This window comes from Psammomys obesus, unplaced genomic scaffold (genome assembly GCF_907164565.1).
Source record: "Psammomys obesus unplaced genomic scaffold, mPsaObe1.curated_primary_1811, whole genome shotgun sequence".
NCBI lineage: Eukaryota > Metazoa > Chordata > Mammalia > Rodentia > Muridae > Psammomys > Psammomys obesus.
The window spans coordinates 25,949,465-25,968,082 of NW_026592510.1; the positions used below are offsets into that span (position 1 = coordinate 25,949,465).

Sequence of the window (18,618 nt, forward strand, 5' to 3'; positions counted from 1 at the left end):
ATCAAACCCCAGTCCTCTGGAAGAACAGTCAATGCTACTAACCTCTGAACCACTACTGTATATGGACACCACTTCTTGTGATGTCCTTGAGCCCTCTGGCTCTCTTGGTCCTTCTTCCTACTCTTTCACAAGATTCCCTGAGCTCCATCTGATACTGGGCTGTATCAGCATCTCTTTCCATCAAATGCTGGATGAAGCCTCTCAGAAGAGAGTTATGCTAGGCAGAGCAGAGTATCACGAATAGGGTCAGGGGTCGACTCTCTCCCATGGGGTGGGTCAGGTTGGGCCAGTCATTGGTTTGCCATTCCTTCAGTCTCCACTCCGTCTGTATCACTACACTTTTCATAGGCAGGACAAATTTTGAGTCGAAGGTTTTATGGATGATTTGGTGTCCCTGTTCCTGCAATGGAAGTCCCGCCTGACTACAGGAGGTGGCAACTTCAGGCTCTTTAACTCCTACCCCCACCCGCTGCTAGGAGTCTCACCTAGGGTCACCAATAGACTCCTGGAAGCTTCTTCCCCCATCCCAGAGGTGCCCCCTCACCAATTTCCAGAGAGAGATCCCTCATTTGATGGGCTGTAACCTAACAGGGCCCTCCCCCACACAAGTTGAGGGGTGTAGATCAGGGAACTGCAGCAGCTGCTCCCGAAGGCCTCTCCCACTTCAGATGCCAGTGCTTTTGGGCAGGCGGAAGGTGAATAGTGCTGAAAATGCAATCAGAGGTTGAGCAGCTACGGTGGGGCTGGTAAGAGCCGAATATCTGCCTCTGCCTCTACTCTGTCTTTTCCATCTACTCTCTCCAGCTGAGGTCAATAGAAACAGTATCCCAGCAGCCTCTGCTAAGAGCCTCTGGGTAATTATTTGGAATCTTCAAAAAGCTGACTCTGGATAATGATAAGTGTTCCATGGTCCAAATTAGCATCTGTGACACCTTGTCTGCATGTATTTGAAAATGTCTCCTGTTTCTGGTCATATTTCAATGTGAACTTGATTTTAAATTCAGAGCTTGTTCCCTAATACTTAAATTATTAGAAGGTAACATGTTAGTGACACTGTAAAACTGAACTTCTAGATTTGGATTCAAATATTTGTTTTATTTTGTTTTTTTGAGGTGGGGTCTGGCATTTTCCATACCTGGCCTCAAACTTCTAGGCTCAAGTGATCCTCTGACTTCAGCCTCCTGAATAGCTGGAACTACAGGCACAGGTCACCACACCCAACTTAAAAATATTTTTTAAAGATTTACATAAATGGACAACTAAATAATTACCTTTTGCATTCACTGGAGTTAAACTGTGTTTTCTAGTGTTTTACTTGTGCTACCATCTGCTCTGATAACCTGTCAGAGCCTTTGAGATAACAAGGTTGTCTTCCTTATCTGCTTTTAGTTCCTTGCACCATCTGTAGAACTGTTTAACGTTTGTAAGCCCTTTACATCTATAAGATACAACATCTTCTGTGGTGGCTACCAACTGTCTAAAAAACTGTTGAAGTCCGCTTGCCAAAGCTGGCTGCCAATGTCTCTCTCTGCTTTGGCAAGGTTCCAGGGTCCAGGGTAGAATCTGGGACAGGATGCAGAATCCCCATTCTATTTATCTCCTGGGTCACCAAGTTGATGTCTCAGGCAATCAGTCATGACAGATGATTGAAAGAAGAGAAGTAGGGGAGTGGTCCTAGGATTCCTTCTCTAGGACTAGGCTACTCTGCTGCTAAGGAGGCAAACTTAAACTGGTCACCTTTTTATCCTGAAGCCAGGACTGCAAAAAGTGGCCTCTAGCCAAAACTGCAGGGGGTTGTAAAAAAGGCCTGCTTGATCTAAGAGTAGCCCCTGTGCAGGAGCAGGCCACTGTGGAGGCCTCCACAGACTACAGTAAAGTTTTTCCTGCTCATGTTAGGCTGATAGTTAGATCCTGAATCTGCTAGCTTATCTGTAAACTGGTAAGAAAAAGAAAAGAGGAGAGAAAATAAACAAAGACCATTCATGCACACACAGTCAACTTCAGCGAATTCCCACAAGCTTACATATGAGATGATGTTGATTTTTGCTAGCGTCTCTGCAGAAGCTGCAGCATGTTTAGATTGCTGGTTCCATAGCATCAGCCCATATGTACACATAAACAAACAATCAGACAAATAGACCTGTACATGTTCATACACACATTCAGTGAATGATACAAAAGGAGCTTCTTACATACAGACAGACAACTGATATACACTCATGTAACATATGTACAAAAAACAAACAGATAGACATATTACATGTAAACACATATCTATATACATATTTACAACTCATGGACAAAGTGAATTCCAGTGGGTTTCCATTCAATAGGCTTCCACCACTGGACTTCGGCCAACTGGGTTCTGCCAATGTTTATTGTATGGTCATGGCTTTATATCTCTGAGACAAAATTCACAGAAAAGGAATTACCTCGTAGTCAAAAGGTAATTAATCACAAAAACAGTTGAATTCTAAAATACAACAGGTGACATGATTTAAAACTAAACATTTCTTATCTATGTATTCATTACATAAGTTCAGAGTGAGTTCAGAGGGACAAAGGTTGACAAGGCCTAAAGGTTAACAGGATCCAAAAGTTACAAGAATATGTGTCTTTTCAATTAGGCCTGACCTAGCTACATGTTTTCCAGGTATCACTAAATTTATAGTGAGTTCAGGACAATAATTTTATGTGTCTTTCAATCTAAGAAACAAAGTAAATTTAAAATGACAGTATATAATGCCATAAGGTGACAAGGCATAAGGAATTACAACAGAGCAGTTTGTATTTAATGACATCAAGATTTTTACTTAATTTAGACATTTTTGGGTAGCTCCATTATAGTTTGGGTTCATGGGAAATTTAAACCAGCTAGCCTATACTTATGGTGTATACCAGGATTCATGGTGTCATCTGGAGTGAAGGCTATCTGAGGTTACAAATCTGCCTTAAGCCTGTCTCCTATTAACGCATCTGGAGGTCCACAAAGGTATTTATTGCAGCCATAAACTCTAAAATTGTTTTAAAAGTTCTAAAACAATTTAACTTTTAAAATTGTTTGAATTAAATAAGGAATTAATTCATCTAAATAGCAGTACATCTTTAATAAGATCCCATAGGCAGTTTGTTCAATCAGAGTGTGTAAATACCCAGAAAGTGATAATTCACACCAAACCTGATTATAGATAAGAGGCAACAGTGCACAGATGACATGGTTGTCAGAGATTGGAAGCAATTCTGGAGAACAGCACAATACAAACCTTGCAAAATACGGGATCACCAGAAGGCCCACCTGCCTAATGAGCTCCTTTAACAGAATGGCTCCTAACAATAAACTCCATTCCCAACACCTACGTCTGACCTCTGAGGGCACCAGGCATGCATGAGGTTCACAAATATACATGCAGGCAAACGCACACATAAAGTACAAATTTAAAAATTCACAACAAAAACAAAAAACAAATCAAAACAAAACAGTGCTACATGTTAGGGGCCAGAGTGTTCCCTGAGTATAGAAAGGAAAACATGGGGTTTTTTTTCCTACATATTTGTCAACTGATTTATACAAAACATTGAAACTTGATATATATTTTGAAGCACACAAAATTTTATTCATAACCAAGTATGTCTAAAATTTTTAGAAGATAACCAAAAACAAAATATTTAGGAATAGTGGCTAGGAACTGATTTTCTTGCCTTTGTTTTGAAACCTCCAGGTAATTCTGAGGTGTCATGAAATTTAGAAGCCTTTATCAGAGTGCCATACAATTTTAATGTTTAATCCCATATATTTACATACAACAAAATCCCCTTTCTAATGTGTAGTTGTACCTGTGACAAACAGTGTAATAACCACCGCCACAATGAAGAAAGAAAGTCCTATTGTTCTGCATCTCTGCAGCCCTCAACTCTGCTCTTTCCTGTGCCTGTGGTTTTGCCTTTGCCATTGTCACAATGGAACCATGTAATGGCAAATTATTGCTCCTGGGCTCTTCTTACCATGACGGGCTAGGTGATCTTCATGGCCACAGGGATCCATGGTTTTACCCTTTTATGGCAGACTGTATTCTGCTATCAAGCATGCCCATCACAGCCACGGAGAACCCAATAAACTTACCTAAAACCTGAATTTTTATAAATTTTAAACTCAAATTATGTGGCTCTTGACTGTGAACTTTGAAGATGACAATGTTGTATTACAGTGTCAAAGATTGGACTCTTCTGGTAGATGCACCACCCCTGTGTAGCTGGCTGAACATTGTGACACTTTACATTAAATCACCAGAAACACACATTTTACTTTGTCTTGGGCATTCAAGAAAGGTTGTGGTTACTTTATTAGGAACTTCCAGACTTTGTGCTTGTAAATGCCTTCTTCCATTTCTAGTTGCACACAAACACTCTGGTGAGTTTTGCTTGGTTTGGTTTGTTTTTTTCACTTAGCCAGCCTAATAATCAAAGTAGACCTGTGTTGTAGTGCTAATTTACATTTCCACAAATGGTCAATGATATTAAACATTTTGAGGGGATGAAGTATCTATTCAATCAAGCCTTTTGTCTATTTTTATTAGATTATTTTCTTTACTTGCTAAGAGTTGAAGGGATTCTTTTTCTATTTAAGATATAAATCTTTCAGCAGAGGTATGAATGTCATCAGCAGATGTTTCCTCCCAACTCTGCCTTTATCTTTTCTGTCTCTTGTGAATGTCTTTTAAAGAGTGTGAAGTAGAATGGGGTAGAAAAGACCCGTTATAGGACAGTGATTTATTGATTTAGTTAGTGATTCACTTAACGCACTGCCCTGCTGCCATCTGCCAAGCCTGACTCCATTGTTACCGGGGACAGACTGACCTGGAGAAATAGCTGAAACAATGGGTTGTTGCCCTTAACAACGTGCTAAAAGCCAATGCAGCCTCTGTAAAAACCCACTTGTTTACCCACCACAACTTCTGGTTTTTATAGTTTAATATGAAAATACAGTCTGAACCTGAGTCCAAGGCCTTTCAGGACCCATCCTGGCTTCAGCCCACCAGCATCATCTCCTCTCTTCCACGTCCAGTGGTATTAGAGAGCTTACTCCAGAAAGAGTACCGCAGCGGACACATGTTAATGATTTTTGTAGAAACAATTAATCTGTTTTTGTTGTAACAAATCATGCATTTCCTATCATAGCTTAAAGAATAGTTGCCTGAACATTTTCTTTTTGGTTATCTTCTAAAATTTTTACATATATTTGGTTATGAATAAAATTTTGTGTGCTTCAAAGTATATATTAAGTTTTAATGTTCTGTACAAATCTTTGGGAAAATATGTAGGAAAAACAAACTCTTTCCCTTTCTACACTCTGGAACACTCTGGCCCCTAACATATAGCAGCATTTTGGTTTGGTTTGGGATTTGTTTTTATTGTGAGTTTTTTGTTTGTTTGGTTGGTTGGTTGGTTGGTTTTTGTTTTTTGTATTTGATGTGTGTGAGTGTTTGCCTGCATGTATATTTGTGCACCTTATGCATGCCTGGTGCCCTGGAAATGGAATTTATAGACAGTTGGGAGCCACCATGTGGGTGTTAATAATTGATCCTGGATCCTTTGCAAGAACAGCCAGTGCTCTTAACCACAGAGCCATCTCTCCAGACCGAAGCAGGGTTGTTTTTGGTTTGGTTTGGGTTTTATTTTTTATTTTTTTATTGACTCTGTAAATTTCACATCATGCACCCCAATCCCACTCATCTCCTGTCCCTTTGTATTTGCCCTCTGTCCTTGCAACCTCTCCTCAAAAGAAAATAAATAACAAAAATTAAATTAAATTTTTAAAAAAGGCAAAACAAAAAGTATCTCATTGTGGAAGCTGTAGCATGTCACAGTGTGTCCCACAGTGCACCCTTTTGTCTACACATCATTACTTGTAAATGTTCATTGCAGTGAGCCGTTGGTCTGGTTTGAGGCCTCTGGCTTCTGCTACACCATCAATACTGGATCCTCACAGGCATTCCTCAGATACCCTGCTGTTCCCCTGTGTTATGGAGATCCTTCAGCTTTGGATCTGTTGGACTGCTCCTTTCACAGCTCATAGATGAGGTATATGTTGAGTGGGCCAATTCAAAGCCATGACTCTGGGCCTGGGTGATAACTGAGTTGGTCAGCTTGCCAGCTCTCACACTCACATCACCAGGATTATCTCTATAATAGCTAGCTCACCCAGTGCTGAAGCCAGTAAGGGGTGGGGCCAGCTCTCCCACTCATGCTCTCAGGGCTGGCTCACCCACACCCATGCCACCAGAGCCAGCTCTACTGTGCTGCCCAGAAGTATAGGGCCCTGAGTGCTGCAGCTGGTAAGGGGCAGGGACAGCGCTCCTGCTCTTATGACCCTGGGGCCAGCTGACTTGCCTGCTACAGGTAGCAAGGGGCAGGTAGGGCAGGGAGGCGCATTTCCCATTGCCCATGCCACTTCATGGCAAACTAGTAGCTGCTCCAGCTCTACTGAGTTCTTGCCCTCAGGGCCAGCTCACCCTTACCTAATCATCAAGGTCAGCTCTACTGTGCTGCCCAGGCAAGGTGTAGGGCCCACTCTCCTGAGTGCTGCAGCTGGTGAGGGCCAGAGACCCTCAGCCCTTAGAATCAACATGGTCCCAGGGGACAACCCAGACCAGGGATGTCCACATGGTCTTTGGTGGTAATGTGAGCCATGGACATTGACATACACCCTGCTGTTGCAAGGCCACGGATCCAGACGTGGCCCTCAGTGGCAGTGCAGGCCGGGACTTCACCATAGCCTCAGGTGGCAGAACAGGCTACGCACATCAGGCTGTTCTTCTCCACCCTCATGTCTTCAGTTCTGCTTCTCTTCATAATACTCAAAACATTCTGCTCTTCCCCCCACCACCCCATGCACTGTGTGTGTAGCAGGTGGGCCTTTGGGGTCTTATGCCTGCCTCCACTGTGTGGCATGAAGCAGGGTTTTAAATACTACCCATTCTCTAACACTCTGGATCCCCAGTTACATGTCCTACAATGTAACTATGACTCTACCTCAGCAGCTCTCCACCTCAGTGGTCACATATTAGATATCCTGCATATCAGATATTCACATAACAGTTCATGACAGTAACAACATTACAGTTATGGAAGTAGCAAAATGAAATAATTTTATGGTTGGGGGTCACCACAACATGAGGTACTGTGCTGAAGGGTCACAGCATTAGGAAGGTTGAGAACCACTGTGCTACCTAGAGTTGGTGTAGAGTCAATACAGGTTAAGGTCTCGTTTACACAAGACTGACCCTACTTCAAGCACTAATCACAAATATTGGGTGCCTGGGTTACTCATACATCTACCAACATGGCTACAAACTGGGCTTCCTATATTGCACTGCTCAGGTTCAGTCATTTTCTGATGACTGAAAAAATTTAGGGAAATTTACTTGTATTTGCTCATTTGTTATAAAGTAAATACTAAAGAATAGTAATGATCAGGCAAGCCAGGCATAGTGGCACATGCCTTTAATTCCAGCACTCAGGAGGCAGAGGCAAGTAGATCTCTGTGAATTTGAGGCCAGCCTGGTGTACATAGTTACTTCCAGGACAGCCAGGGCTATGTACAGAGACCCTGTCTCAAATTTTAAAAAAATAAAAATAAATTAAAAAACAAAACAAAGCCACACAAGGGAGTATGCTGTGCAAGGGCTTGTCTATTCTGACATTTATCTACGGGACTGAAAAGAAATCCTGCCACCAAGTCTTCAGGTTCCTTTCTGGCTTGGTATCACATGCAAACAAGCAAACAGTTGTGTGTGTGGTTGGGGAAGGTGTTAACTAACCAATGAGTGAAGAAGGGGAGTTCATGCCCTAGATACATCGTCCTTTCTGAGCACATGTTGGTAGGCTTTTCCTCGGGCTGGGGTGAGGTGTGAGGTAGTGCATCCTGTCATTATAGTTTTTCACAGAGAAGGGAGATCCTCAGGAACCAGGATGCCGCTGCTTCTCTTTCATGGACATGATCAGATCTGCCATGGCACTTATGGGTGCATGTTTTTATCAGAAGATTATGATGATGCCAAGGTCACCTGGAGTGTCAACATGGTGTCGAGCTAGTCTTGATGTGGTGACACACGTGATAACAGCTGGGAGCGTGTTATCGGCATCCAGACTTTTAACTTTTGCATAGCTGATGGGACAACAGGCCACTAGTAACTTGAGGGCTCACACTGGTTACTCCTGTTCTCACCACACAGCATCCCATGTGCCTGCCAGAGCAGCCAGTAAAATTCTGATAGAGAACAGACTGCTGGTGTGTCTGCTAAAAGTGTTTCTGTCTTTTGTTTTGTTTTGTTTTGTTTTGTTTTGTTTTGTTTTGTTTTAGTGTTTTTCTCCGTATTATGAAGTTTCATAACTTACTTATATATTCTAGGCAGGAATATTTTATTACATACATTAATTTTTATGTAAATTTTGTATGTAATTTTGTAGGTATTTTCTCCCAATTGGGCCAAAAAAATGTTTTAACCACAATACCTTTCGAATATTTCGAATATTAAGGACTTACATCAGCTATTATGTGTTGGGATCTATTTACCCTTGCTTTCCTGTTTGTTCTTTCTTCCTTCTTCTAAGTTACCTGAACATTGATTTTGGAAATGTGTTTTGTTTTATCAATAGTATTGAGTGTACATCTTTGTGTAGAATTTTAGGAGTTTGCTCTAGAGATTGTTTTATGTATGTAACAAACCACTATCTGATGATAAGGCATTTTGACAATGGAGGCAGAATGTGGAGCCCTTCCCTCTCTGTGATTAGCTGGTGGTGAGTTACGCCTTACAGTTATTTCCAATTTCTTCTCTATACACTTGGAACAATTTCAGGATCTTGTCATTTTTGCAACAAGCAACAAACTAAGAAACCGAAGAGGATATGGCAAGCTGCTGCATTTTTCCATATTTTCTCTTTGCAGCTGGTTCTTCCATCTTGGTTTTGCAGGATTCCTCTCTTCTGTTGTTGCCTCTGCTTCAAGGCCTGTTTTAGACTGGTTAGGTCTACTGGGTTGGGCCCTCGGAAACAGGTTCTGTTTTCCTACATCTATATTATAGACTCAATGTGTGTATTCATGTTTGTGCCCCTACAAAATTCTAATGTTGAACGCAGGATTCCCCCACTGTGCCAGTCTCTGGAGATAGGGCCACTAAGGAAATTGTTCGAATTAAGTAAGGGCGTGGGACAGAGTTCTGATCAGGGTTAGCATTCTTACAAAAAGAACCAGGAGGACTAGTAGTTAAGAGCACTGAGGCTCTGCCGGAGGACATGGGTTTGATTCTCAGCACCACAGGGCAGCTCACAACTGTCTGTTGTCTGTCTCCAGTTGCAGGAGGTCTGACACCTTCTTCTGGCCTCCAAGGGCACCAGGCACACCCTTGGTGCACAGACATATATGCACACAAAACACCCACATACATTAAATAAGTAAATTTTTTTAAAAAGTTGGATATGGCACCTCAGGTAAAGTGCCCAATCGTAAGAACCTAAATTGGGATTCCCCAGAACCCACACAAATCCGAAATAGACCACTCTAAGTCAGTAATTCCAGCACTCCTATAACAGGATAGGCAGTGGAGACAGGCGAATCAGCAGATGCTCAAACAACCTGGTGTGCACAGTGGGGAACACCAAACCATGTCTAAAACAAGATGAAATGTGAGAACCGACAAGCAAGGTGGTCCCCTGGCCTCCACAGCTGTCCCATGTTACATTTTGCCATTAGTCATAAGAACATACACAAAGATCTTCATTAATTGACTAGAGTTTACCTTCTCCCTGTGGCACAAGGAGAAACCATTGGAATACATAGAGGGATGGTGATTACCCACCCCATATGGTGATTGCCAACCTCAGAAAAAGGTCAACCTTTGAGGCACTTTGACCTTGAGCTTCCCAGTCTGCAGATTGAAAATAACTCTGTTATGTGAGCAACCCAGTCTGGGGTATCTTGTTATAGCAGCCCAAAGAGACTAGTTCAGTCTAGACTTCATAAGCACATATGAAGGGTATTATTTTGTTAGACACAGAATTCTGATTTGGTAGTTCTTTTCTTTCAGCCCTTGGAAAATGCTGTACCTCTTTCTGGCCTCCATGGTTTCTGCTGAGAAATCCTTTGTCATTATAATTGGTTTTCCCCTATAGGTAAGGTGCCATTTCTTTCTTGCTACTTTCAAGACTGTTTTTCTAGTGCTTGGGATTTGAACCCTCACAAAGCGCTCTATCATCCCTGGCCCCTCTATAGCATTTCTATATTGATTATGATATCTTACTATGAATTGCTTTGTATCTTATAGTATTGGGACTTTGCTCGGCTTCTTGAATTTGTAGATTTAGACCATTTGTTAAATGTGGAATATTTTCAGTCATTTCCTTGAATGATTTTTAGCTCTAATCTCTCCCTCCCTCATTTTGGGACTCCAGTAAATTAGGTGTTGGATCTTTCGTTAGTCGCTACTGAGTCCTTAGGCCCTCCTCACCCAGCTTACCCCTGTCTGCTTTGTACCACTTGTTCAGTTTAGACACTATCTTTATTCTTTCTCTTAACTATTCTTTTTATTAATTCATACCAATTTTACAAACTAGTGAAGTTTTTCTGTGTCATTTGCTTATGAAACAATACTACCGGTTTTGTATATTGACTTTATCTCTTTGGTTGCTATGAAAAGAAGCAAAAAGTAGTTTACTTTTATGACAAACTTTTATTATATTATTATTGTGTGTACAGTATGAGAGTATTGTCTGAATGTATGTGTGAGTGTGTGTGTGTGCGTGTGTGTGTGTGTGTGTGTGTGTGTAAGAGAGAGAAAGGAGAGAGAGAAAATGGGTGCACATGTACCATGGCACGTGAGTAGAGGTCAGTTCTGCTTCCACTGTGGGTTCTAGAAACAGAAATAGAACTTGTTCCCTCTGATTTCCGTAGAAAATGCTTACACCTGATGAATCATCCTTCCTGCCCCTGGATTGCTTTTAAACTAAAATTTTGAGTTGTTTGTTTTTAAGTTTTTATTAGCATGTGGTAATTAAGCATAATAATATGCTCCATTTTGACATTTTCAAGCTTGTTTTTATTTTAATCATTTACTCCCCCATTATCCTCTCTCTTTCCCCTCCAAATTCCCCTAATCCTCTTCCTTACTCCACCTAGTCTCCTACCCTCTATTTTTATATCCTTTCGTCTTCATATTTTGTTTTCTCTGAGGAGACAAGCTCTCACTGTGCAGTTGAAGCTGGCCTGGAACTCATTGTATAACCCAGGTTGGCTTCTAGCATGTAGTCATTCTGTGTTAGCCTCCTGCGTGCCAAGATTACATGAGGTTACATGAATATGCTACCACACCAGCTCATATAATGTGTTGGCTAGGCCATTCAAATGGTATGATTTCACTAGGAGTAATGAGAGCAAACATCCTTGTTGGTCACTAGCTACAGAGAGAAGCATCAGGCTCTCACCATAATGTATGATATTGGCTGTAAGAGTTTATAGATGACCTTTATTGAATTGAGAAAACCCATTCAGATAAGACCACCATTCATCTATGCGTGAGGATGGAATATCATGACCTAATTATCTTCTATTAGGCCCAACCTCTTAAAGGTTCCACTACCTCAATACTACTGTCCTGGAGGCCTATGGTAGACAAACCATATCCAAACCAGTAGGTACCAAGTCAAATGTGTTTTTATAATGTTTGTCTACAGCAGAACACAGGGTGGTTTGAAAGAGTAAGTTGGAAGAAAAATCTGGAGTCTTTTATAAATTTTTCACTCTTACTTTTCAACTTCTTCTTGGTTTAGGTTGTGGGTCTGTCCTGAATGTAAATGGTGATGTTGAGATGGATGCTAGTATCATGAATGGGAAGGACCTGTCTGCGGGAGCAGTGTCTGCCGTGCGCTGTGTCGCCAATCCCATTAAACTTGCACGGCTTGTTATGGAAAAGGTACGTGTGGTGGAAACAGCGTTTCCAGAGAAGCCTTCACTGCTGGCATATGGGCCAGATTGTGAGCAGTGCTGAATATCGATGTTCCAAGCACATACAGGGACACGCATAGCACCATTGGATTCTCATGGATCAGCCATGGCTTAGACCCTGACTGCTATGTGACACATGCTGACCCCGTCATCTCCCGACCTTCCTTAAACTGGCTGGGGACACAGCTCAGTGAACGATCACCTACCTAGGGCTCACCAAGGCTCTGGGGTTGACTGCCAACCCAGAGAAGAAAAATGGAGGGAGGGGACCCAGTTCAATTTTCACTTTGGGGCCTTTTAACACTAAAAATGTAGTCATTATTTTCACATCGTAGAACAGATAAATGTACATTCATTCATTCATTCATTCATTCATTCATTTAAACTTCTCTGTCCCTCCCATCTTGGCTTAGACACCTCATTGCTTTCTGACTGGCCATGGTGCAGAGAAATTTGCATCAGATGTGGGGATACCAGGGGTTCCTGCAGAAAAGCTGATAACGGAGAGAAGCAAGAAGCACCTGGAGAAAGAGAAGTTTGGGAAGGGGATGCAGAAAACTGACTGCTTTAAGTAAGTGCCAGGTGCCACCCAAACTTCCCTAGTCATACAGTGGAAGAGCTTGGCAGTGTTCCCGCAGCTGCATTCCCTAAGGAGCTGAAACTCTTCTTAGCCCTAACTCTACCCTTATTTACTCCTCCTGTATGGATAAGAGTTCTTCTCTGGCACAGCTAAGCAGAGGATTCCTAGCCAGCCTGGGAGGCATATACTCATAATCCCAGCCACTAGAGACAACAGGACAGGTTTCAAGACAGCCTGAGCTGTAGCGTAAAACCCTAGCTCAAACACCTAATAATAATTCACTAGGACCCAGGAGCCCATAATAGAAGAGAATTCAGTCTTGTAACACTACGAAGTCCCTAGCATTTACCAGACATCAGCCTTAAAACCTAGGCAGAATATATATATTCAGACTAAATACACACACACACACACACACACACACACACACACACACACACACACAGGTCCCCTTTTCTAAAGAATGGGTTTTGATAGGTCTGAGGCAAAGAGGCCAGGCAAGTGTAATATGCAAGTCTCTGTGGTCATTCTGATGCCTTTCCAGAATGAGATCAGAGATGTTAACATACTATTATTCTTCCATTTGCTCTGAGATAGGATCCTGCTATGTAGCCTAGTCTAAGTGCGGAATTTGCAGTCCTCCTTTCTCAGCTTCCCAGGTACTAGGATTTCAAGCTCTTATATCTGTGGACTACAGTCAGAGGACTGTGGCTACTGGATCCGTGCTGTGTGTTTATTTTCAAAGCTGCCTTCCCATTGCTTTCTGGAAGCTGTGTATGAGCTGAGGAAGTGGTTCAGTGGTAGAGTACATGTGTATTGTGCATAAGGCCCTGGGTTCAATGCCCAGCAGTAAACACAAAAGACATCTCTTAACTGTGCACCTTCATGAGCCAGTGCCACTCTTAGAGGTTAACAAGTGGCCTCTTGCTTTGGACCCTGCAACTTAGTGTCGCATGGGGGCACCTTTGACACTCAGCGTTGGCTCAGCATGACAGATGGCCTGCCTCCGTCCCTGTCACTGACACTGGGCAGCCTCGAGGCAGGAAAGGCGTTTTTGCCTGTCTGAACCCAAAGTCTGGGCTCTGCCGCTGTCAGCATCAGAAATGAACACTTCTGGGGAGCCTGGGAAGATAACAAACAACAGGACTTAGGGAAGAGGGGAACTATCTAAAGAGGAACTTCTAGTGCACTTACAGCATGCAGCACGCCCACTTCCTTGCCGCCACATATTTCAGTTTAAGCTCCTGAAGGCATTCCTGAATCAGTGTCATCTCAAAAAGGGTTACATTTGTGCATGTGTCCATCTCAATAAGAAGTAAATGAAGGAAACATATAAAATGAATAAAATTTTTTGGGACAGGGTCCCACTATGTAGCCTTAGCTGGCATGGAATACACTGTGTACACCAAGCTGACCTCAGACTCAGAGACCCACCTGCCTCTGTCTCCTGAGTGCTGGGATGGGTGTACTCTTTAAAGTAGAAATGTAAAGGACTGTGTGGAAATCTGCCTGCCAGTGACATGTAGAATCAGAAACAAATGTTTTCTTGAGCCCAGAATGCTAACATCTAATGTAGGAATTGAAGTGATTTTAAGGTAAGTGTTACCTGGGGGACTGTTTCACTCTTCCTTCTCTTCCTTTTACTGTTCACTTTTGGCAGAAACTCAGGAACAGTAGGTGCTGTTGCCTTGGACGCCAAAGGAAACGTGGCTTATGCAACCTCTACAGGGGGGATTGTCAATAAAATGGTTGGCCGAGTTGGAGACTCACCTTGCATAGGTAAGACTGAGAGATAGCTCATGCCCTTCCCTTGCCCCTGTGTCATCAGATTCTCACCTTTCCTCTTGGTGGCAGCTTCTAGGAGTGGCAGTTGGGTTGGAAGAGGTTGTTGGATGCCACTGCTCTGAGGTGTTCTCATCTAATAGGCACATTGGTTTCCCCTTGCTTATGTTTTGGGGACATCTTGAGAGATGAGGTCTTGATAGGTGAGGATGCTGACATTGTCCTGGACTGCTGCAGCCATGCCTGTCTTCTACGTACCCCAATTTCAGGGTCCTCAGGCTCACTTGCAAGGGCTAAATACACAGTGCCTCTTCCAGGCATGGCTCACGTTAACAGTGTAAAAATAAGCAGCTGAAAAACTGAGCTGGAGAGATGGCTCATGGGAAAAATACTTGCTGGGCACATACATGGACCTGCATTCAGATCCTCAGCACCATGGAAAAGCCATCTGCAGCTGTGTGCATCTGTAACCCAGCCCTGGCAGAGGCAGAAATTAGTGGATCACCAGAGCTTGTTAGCCAGCTGGTGTAGCTAAATGAGCTACACACACACATAGTGGTGGCTGAGAACGTTTACAGGTACTGTGTGGCGGTAGCACACTCGGGCAGACGGAAATGTCCGAGTGCAAAGCAAGAAGCAGCATGCTGTAGGAATGCATCTTTTGCTCTGTACGGATTTGTAATTTCTTGTGGGAATTCTCACAAACCGCTGCAGCTGAATGACATTTCAAGACAGTTAAATTGTTCATCTGCCCAAAAGAGTAGCTTATACGTTAGCAGAAAACTTGACCTTATGTATATGGTGTGCTACTCTTAGTGATAATTCACACTCTTGACAGTTCTTTGTACCCTATACAACGATAGCCTTGGAGGGAATGCTTGAAGCCTCATTAAAGGTCAGAGGCCTGTCTGCTGAGATGCTGTGGCACTCCACTCAGAAGCAGAGGCCTAACACCTTTGTTTACTCCAGAAACATGAAACACTCACTTTTTTGCTCCTTAGCAAAAACGCTGCCAAAATATGGCTGCTCAGTAATACAACCTGAATCCAACTGGGATCCAACAAGGCCCCAGAGTCAGATCAGAGCCTAAGAATTAACTTCAGGCTTTGTGAGTCCTCGTGGCAAAGTACTGAGAGGAAAAATCTGTGACCTGAATTCTCAGACACCCCTGACTTGGTTGTCGGTACCAAATGTGCTCTTCTTGACCTTTCTGATAAGCATTTCCCAGGAGGGTCCAGCTGTCCCTTGAGGATGTTCTGTAGGTGACAGTAGGCACACAGTAACATTTCCTTAGCAGTGCAGTTATCACCCTGAAAAAAAGGGGGGTGCCCATGCCAGGACCCACAGAGTCACCCTGGCCTTGTGTGACTCTAAAGAAACTGAAAGGAAAATGAAGACTTGGCTGCTTCCAATAGTAGGGCCTTATTTACGCCACGGAGTCAGTCTAGTTCACCCTGCAGCAACAGCTTGAAGGAAAAGCCACCTTCTCTTCCGTAAGACTTCATATTCCTTACCCAATCTCAACTCCTCCAGAACAGAAACAGTGAAGTTAGCTCCTTTCAACACTCAGCAGAGATCTGTCCTCCTGAGCCCTTCCCCCATACCCAGCTTCAGTAAGTAAGGCAAACAGCAATATAATGCTTCAGTGCCAACCAGAACAAAGTAAAGGTGAAACCTGCCAGGCTCAGGGCTCTCAGACTGGTGGCTCTGTGTGAACAGTAAGGAATGACAGAGAGATGACTATAGAGTTGCTCAGTCTAAGACTAGGGGAGAAATTTTATCAAGTTTACTTTGGCTCCAGAACCCATTATACAGATAATCCAGAAGAGTTCTCTCAGGTCTAAGCTACTTTTGACAGGTAGAAATACTTTCTAAATCAACATAGAGGTTGGCCTTGGGAGGGTTCAGTTTTCCCCAAATTATTTTAATCTCTAATGGCTGTCCAGGTCATTAAGGTGACATCCCCAAGGTGTTCTTCATCCTTAAGGAGTGGGATATGCAAGAGGAATGGCATCACTGAGAGAGATGAGGTGGATGTCCTGGTGTCATCCAGGAGGTGTGTGGTCCTGGTGTCACAGCTCTGTGAAAGGCCACGCCCGACTCTTGAGGGTTCTGTCATCCTGGGCCCTGCGTGTTTACAGGTGACCCCTTATACACTTTGACATCACCAGGTCATGAATATGGCTTTGACCTACATCTCTAGGATATAACATTATATGGCATGAGCCTTGTGTTTGAACGTTTTGACTGTTGTTGCTCAGCTAGAACCAGTCACCTTTTTTGAGCAGGAGCTGGAGGTTACGCAGATAATAACATCGGAGCCGTTTCAACCACTGGACATGGGGAAAGTATCCTGAAGGTGAATCTGGCCAGACTCGCCCTCTTCCATGTTGAACAAGGTATGTAAGCTGTGGAACAAGTGCACACAGGTGAAGACAAATACATAGATGCTCTTGGCCACTGGCAGGCTAGGGTATGGAGCCTTCCTTGCAACAGACCCTGCCCCAAGGTTGTTCACACTTCTCTAACACCTGCCTGCATTCTGGTAGGGTATGGACTAGAAGAGCCTTTAGATGACTGTTCTGAGACACTGTTCTCTAGGCTGGGGAAAGGTCTCTGTGTTTGAGAGTGCTTGCTGCACACTCATGAAGACCTGAGTTCAAGTCCTAAGGACATGAAGAAAGTCATGTATGACTGTGCAGGTGCCTGTAGGTACCTCAGCACTATGGAGGTGGAGACCAGAGGATCACTAGTAGTTGCTGGATGACAGTGTAGGAAGGAAAAAGAAGAAGAAAAAGAAACCCTGTCTCAAGGCACTAAGGTGGAACATGATAGAGAAGGACACCTGGTATCCTGGCCTCCATGCATGTGTGGGCACACACAGGAGCACATACGCAATGTGTGTCTGCTTTTCTCTTTCACATCTCAAAAGACAAGGCAAGCCAGGTGTGGTGGGACATGGCTGAATCCCAGCACTCTGGGAGGCAGAGGCAGGCAAATCTCTGTGAGTTCCAGGCCAGCCTGGTCTACAAAGTGAGTCTAGGCTACACAGAGAAACCCTATCTCGAAAAACTAGAAAAAAAAAACAAAGGCAAGGCAATAGAAAGGGGTTAACCTTGACCAGGGGCATAAGAGAGAAGATGTCTATGTCCCAGAAAGGAGCTGAAGTGTGCACGTTGTATTGCTTTGCTGGTCGGGGTGACCAGACATCTGACAAGAAGCCCTTTAAGGAGATTTGCTTGGGCTCACAGTTTGAAGGGAGTACAGTCCACTGTGAGGGGGAAGGCACGGTGGTGGGCAGCTCTGTGACAGTGGGAGTGTGCAGCAGTTACTTGCTCAATTCTCAGTGGACCAGGAAACAGATAGGACAGAAGGCAGGACTGGTTCTCGCCTGCTCCCCCCAGCCACCCTCTTTCTCCAGTGAAGCCCATCCATAGATTTCAGTGTCCCAAAGCAGTGCCAGAGCTGGGGTCCAGGTGTCCAAACATGGGAGCCTGTGAAAATGATCACATGTGATAGTTCTCAACCTCTTTTTGTTTTTAGGAAAGAGCGTAGATGAGGCTGCTGAGTTGGCATTGGATTATATGAAGTCAAAGCTCAAAGGTCTAGGTGGCCTCATCTTGGTCAGCAAAACAGGAGAGTGGGTAGCAAAGTTTACCTCTGCCTCCATGCCCTGGGCAGCAGTGAAGAATGGCAAGCTGCAGGCCGGCATTGACGTTTGTGAAACTAAAACCAAGGACCTGTCCTAAGCACCAGAAGATTGTAACCTGCCTGCTTGCCTGGAAGTGTGAAGTTCAGCTGCCTGGTGTGGAGACCTAGCTTAATCAATTAGATGTAGACATGGAAAACTTACTCGGTCTGTCCCTCCTTTTGTTTTCTTGATCACTAAGTCAATGAATGCTTGGTTGAGGATTGGGTTCTGAAGCGATGGGAGATGTCTGCCAGTGTTCAGACTAGGGAAGATGGAAGCCCTGAGGAGCCCTTCTTTCCCAGTCTCCATCGTGCAAGGCTAGAAAGGAGCTGCTAGATTTTGGCCCCACAGAACTGCTTCTGAGCTGGGAGTGCTTTTTGGATTTGGAGAATGGCTAGGCTGGGAGGGTGTGGGAGGAAGGGCTGAAGAAAGGTGTGAGAAAGACCCAACCAAGTCTGTCCAGATGAGGCTCAAAATGTTGCAGAGTTTATTCTGAGCCTCAAGAATACCTGGCAGGATGCTCAGGGAGGTGCACTCCATCTGTGAGGGGGAAATGGATCTTTCCAG

At 43.7% G+C, this 18,618-nt stretch overlaps 1 protein-coding gene across 1 annotated transcript in view; it reads left to right on the plus strand.

The window, feature by feature from the left end:
- The window catches only part of Asrgl1 (asparaginase and isoaspartyl peptidase 1), a 44,066-nt gene extending 25,854 nt beyond the window's left edge, over nucleotides 1-18,212 (plus strand). The window contains exons 5-9 of the mRNA XM_055614209.1: nucleotides 11,824-11,966; nucleotides 12,412-12,569; nucleotides 14,239-14,357; nucleotides 16,649-16,759; nucleotides 17,904-18,212. Coding sequence (XP_055470184.1) covers nucleotides 11,824-11,966; nucleotides 12,412-12,569; nucleotides 14,239-14,357; nucleotides 16,649-16,759; nucleotides 17,904-18,109 — 737 coding nt within the window. The 3' untranslated portion in view covers nucleotides 18,110-18,212. The remainder of the gene's footprint in view (nucleotides 1-11,823; nucleotides 11,967-12,411; nucleotides 12,570-14,238; nucleotides 14,358-16,648; nucleotides 16,760-17,903) is intronic.
- Nucleotides 18,213-18,618: the final 406 nt, after the last annotated feature.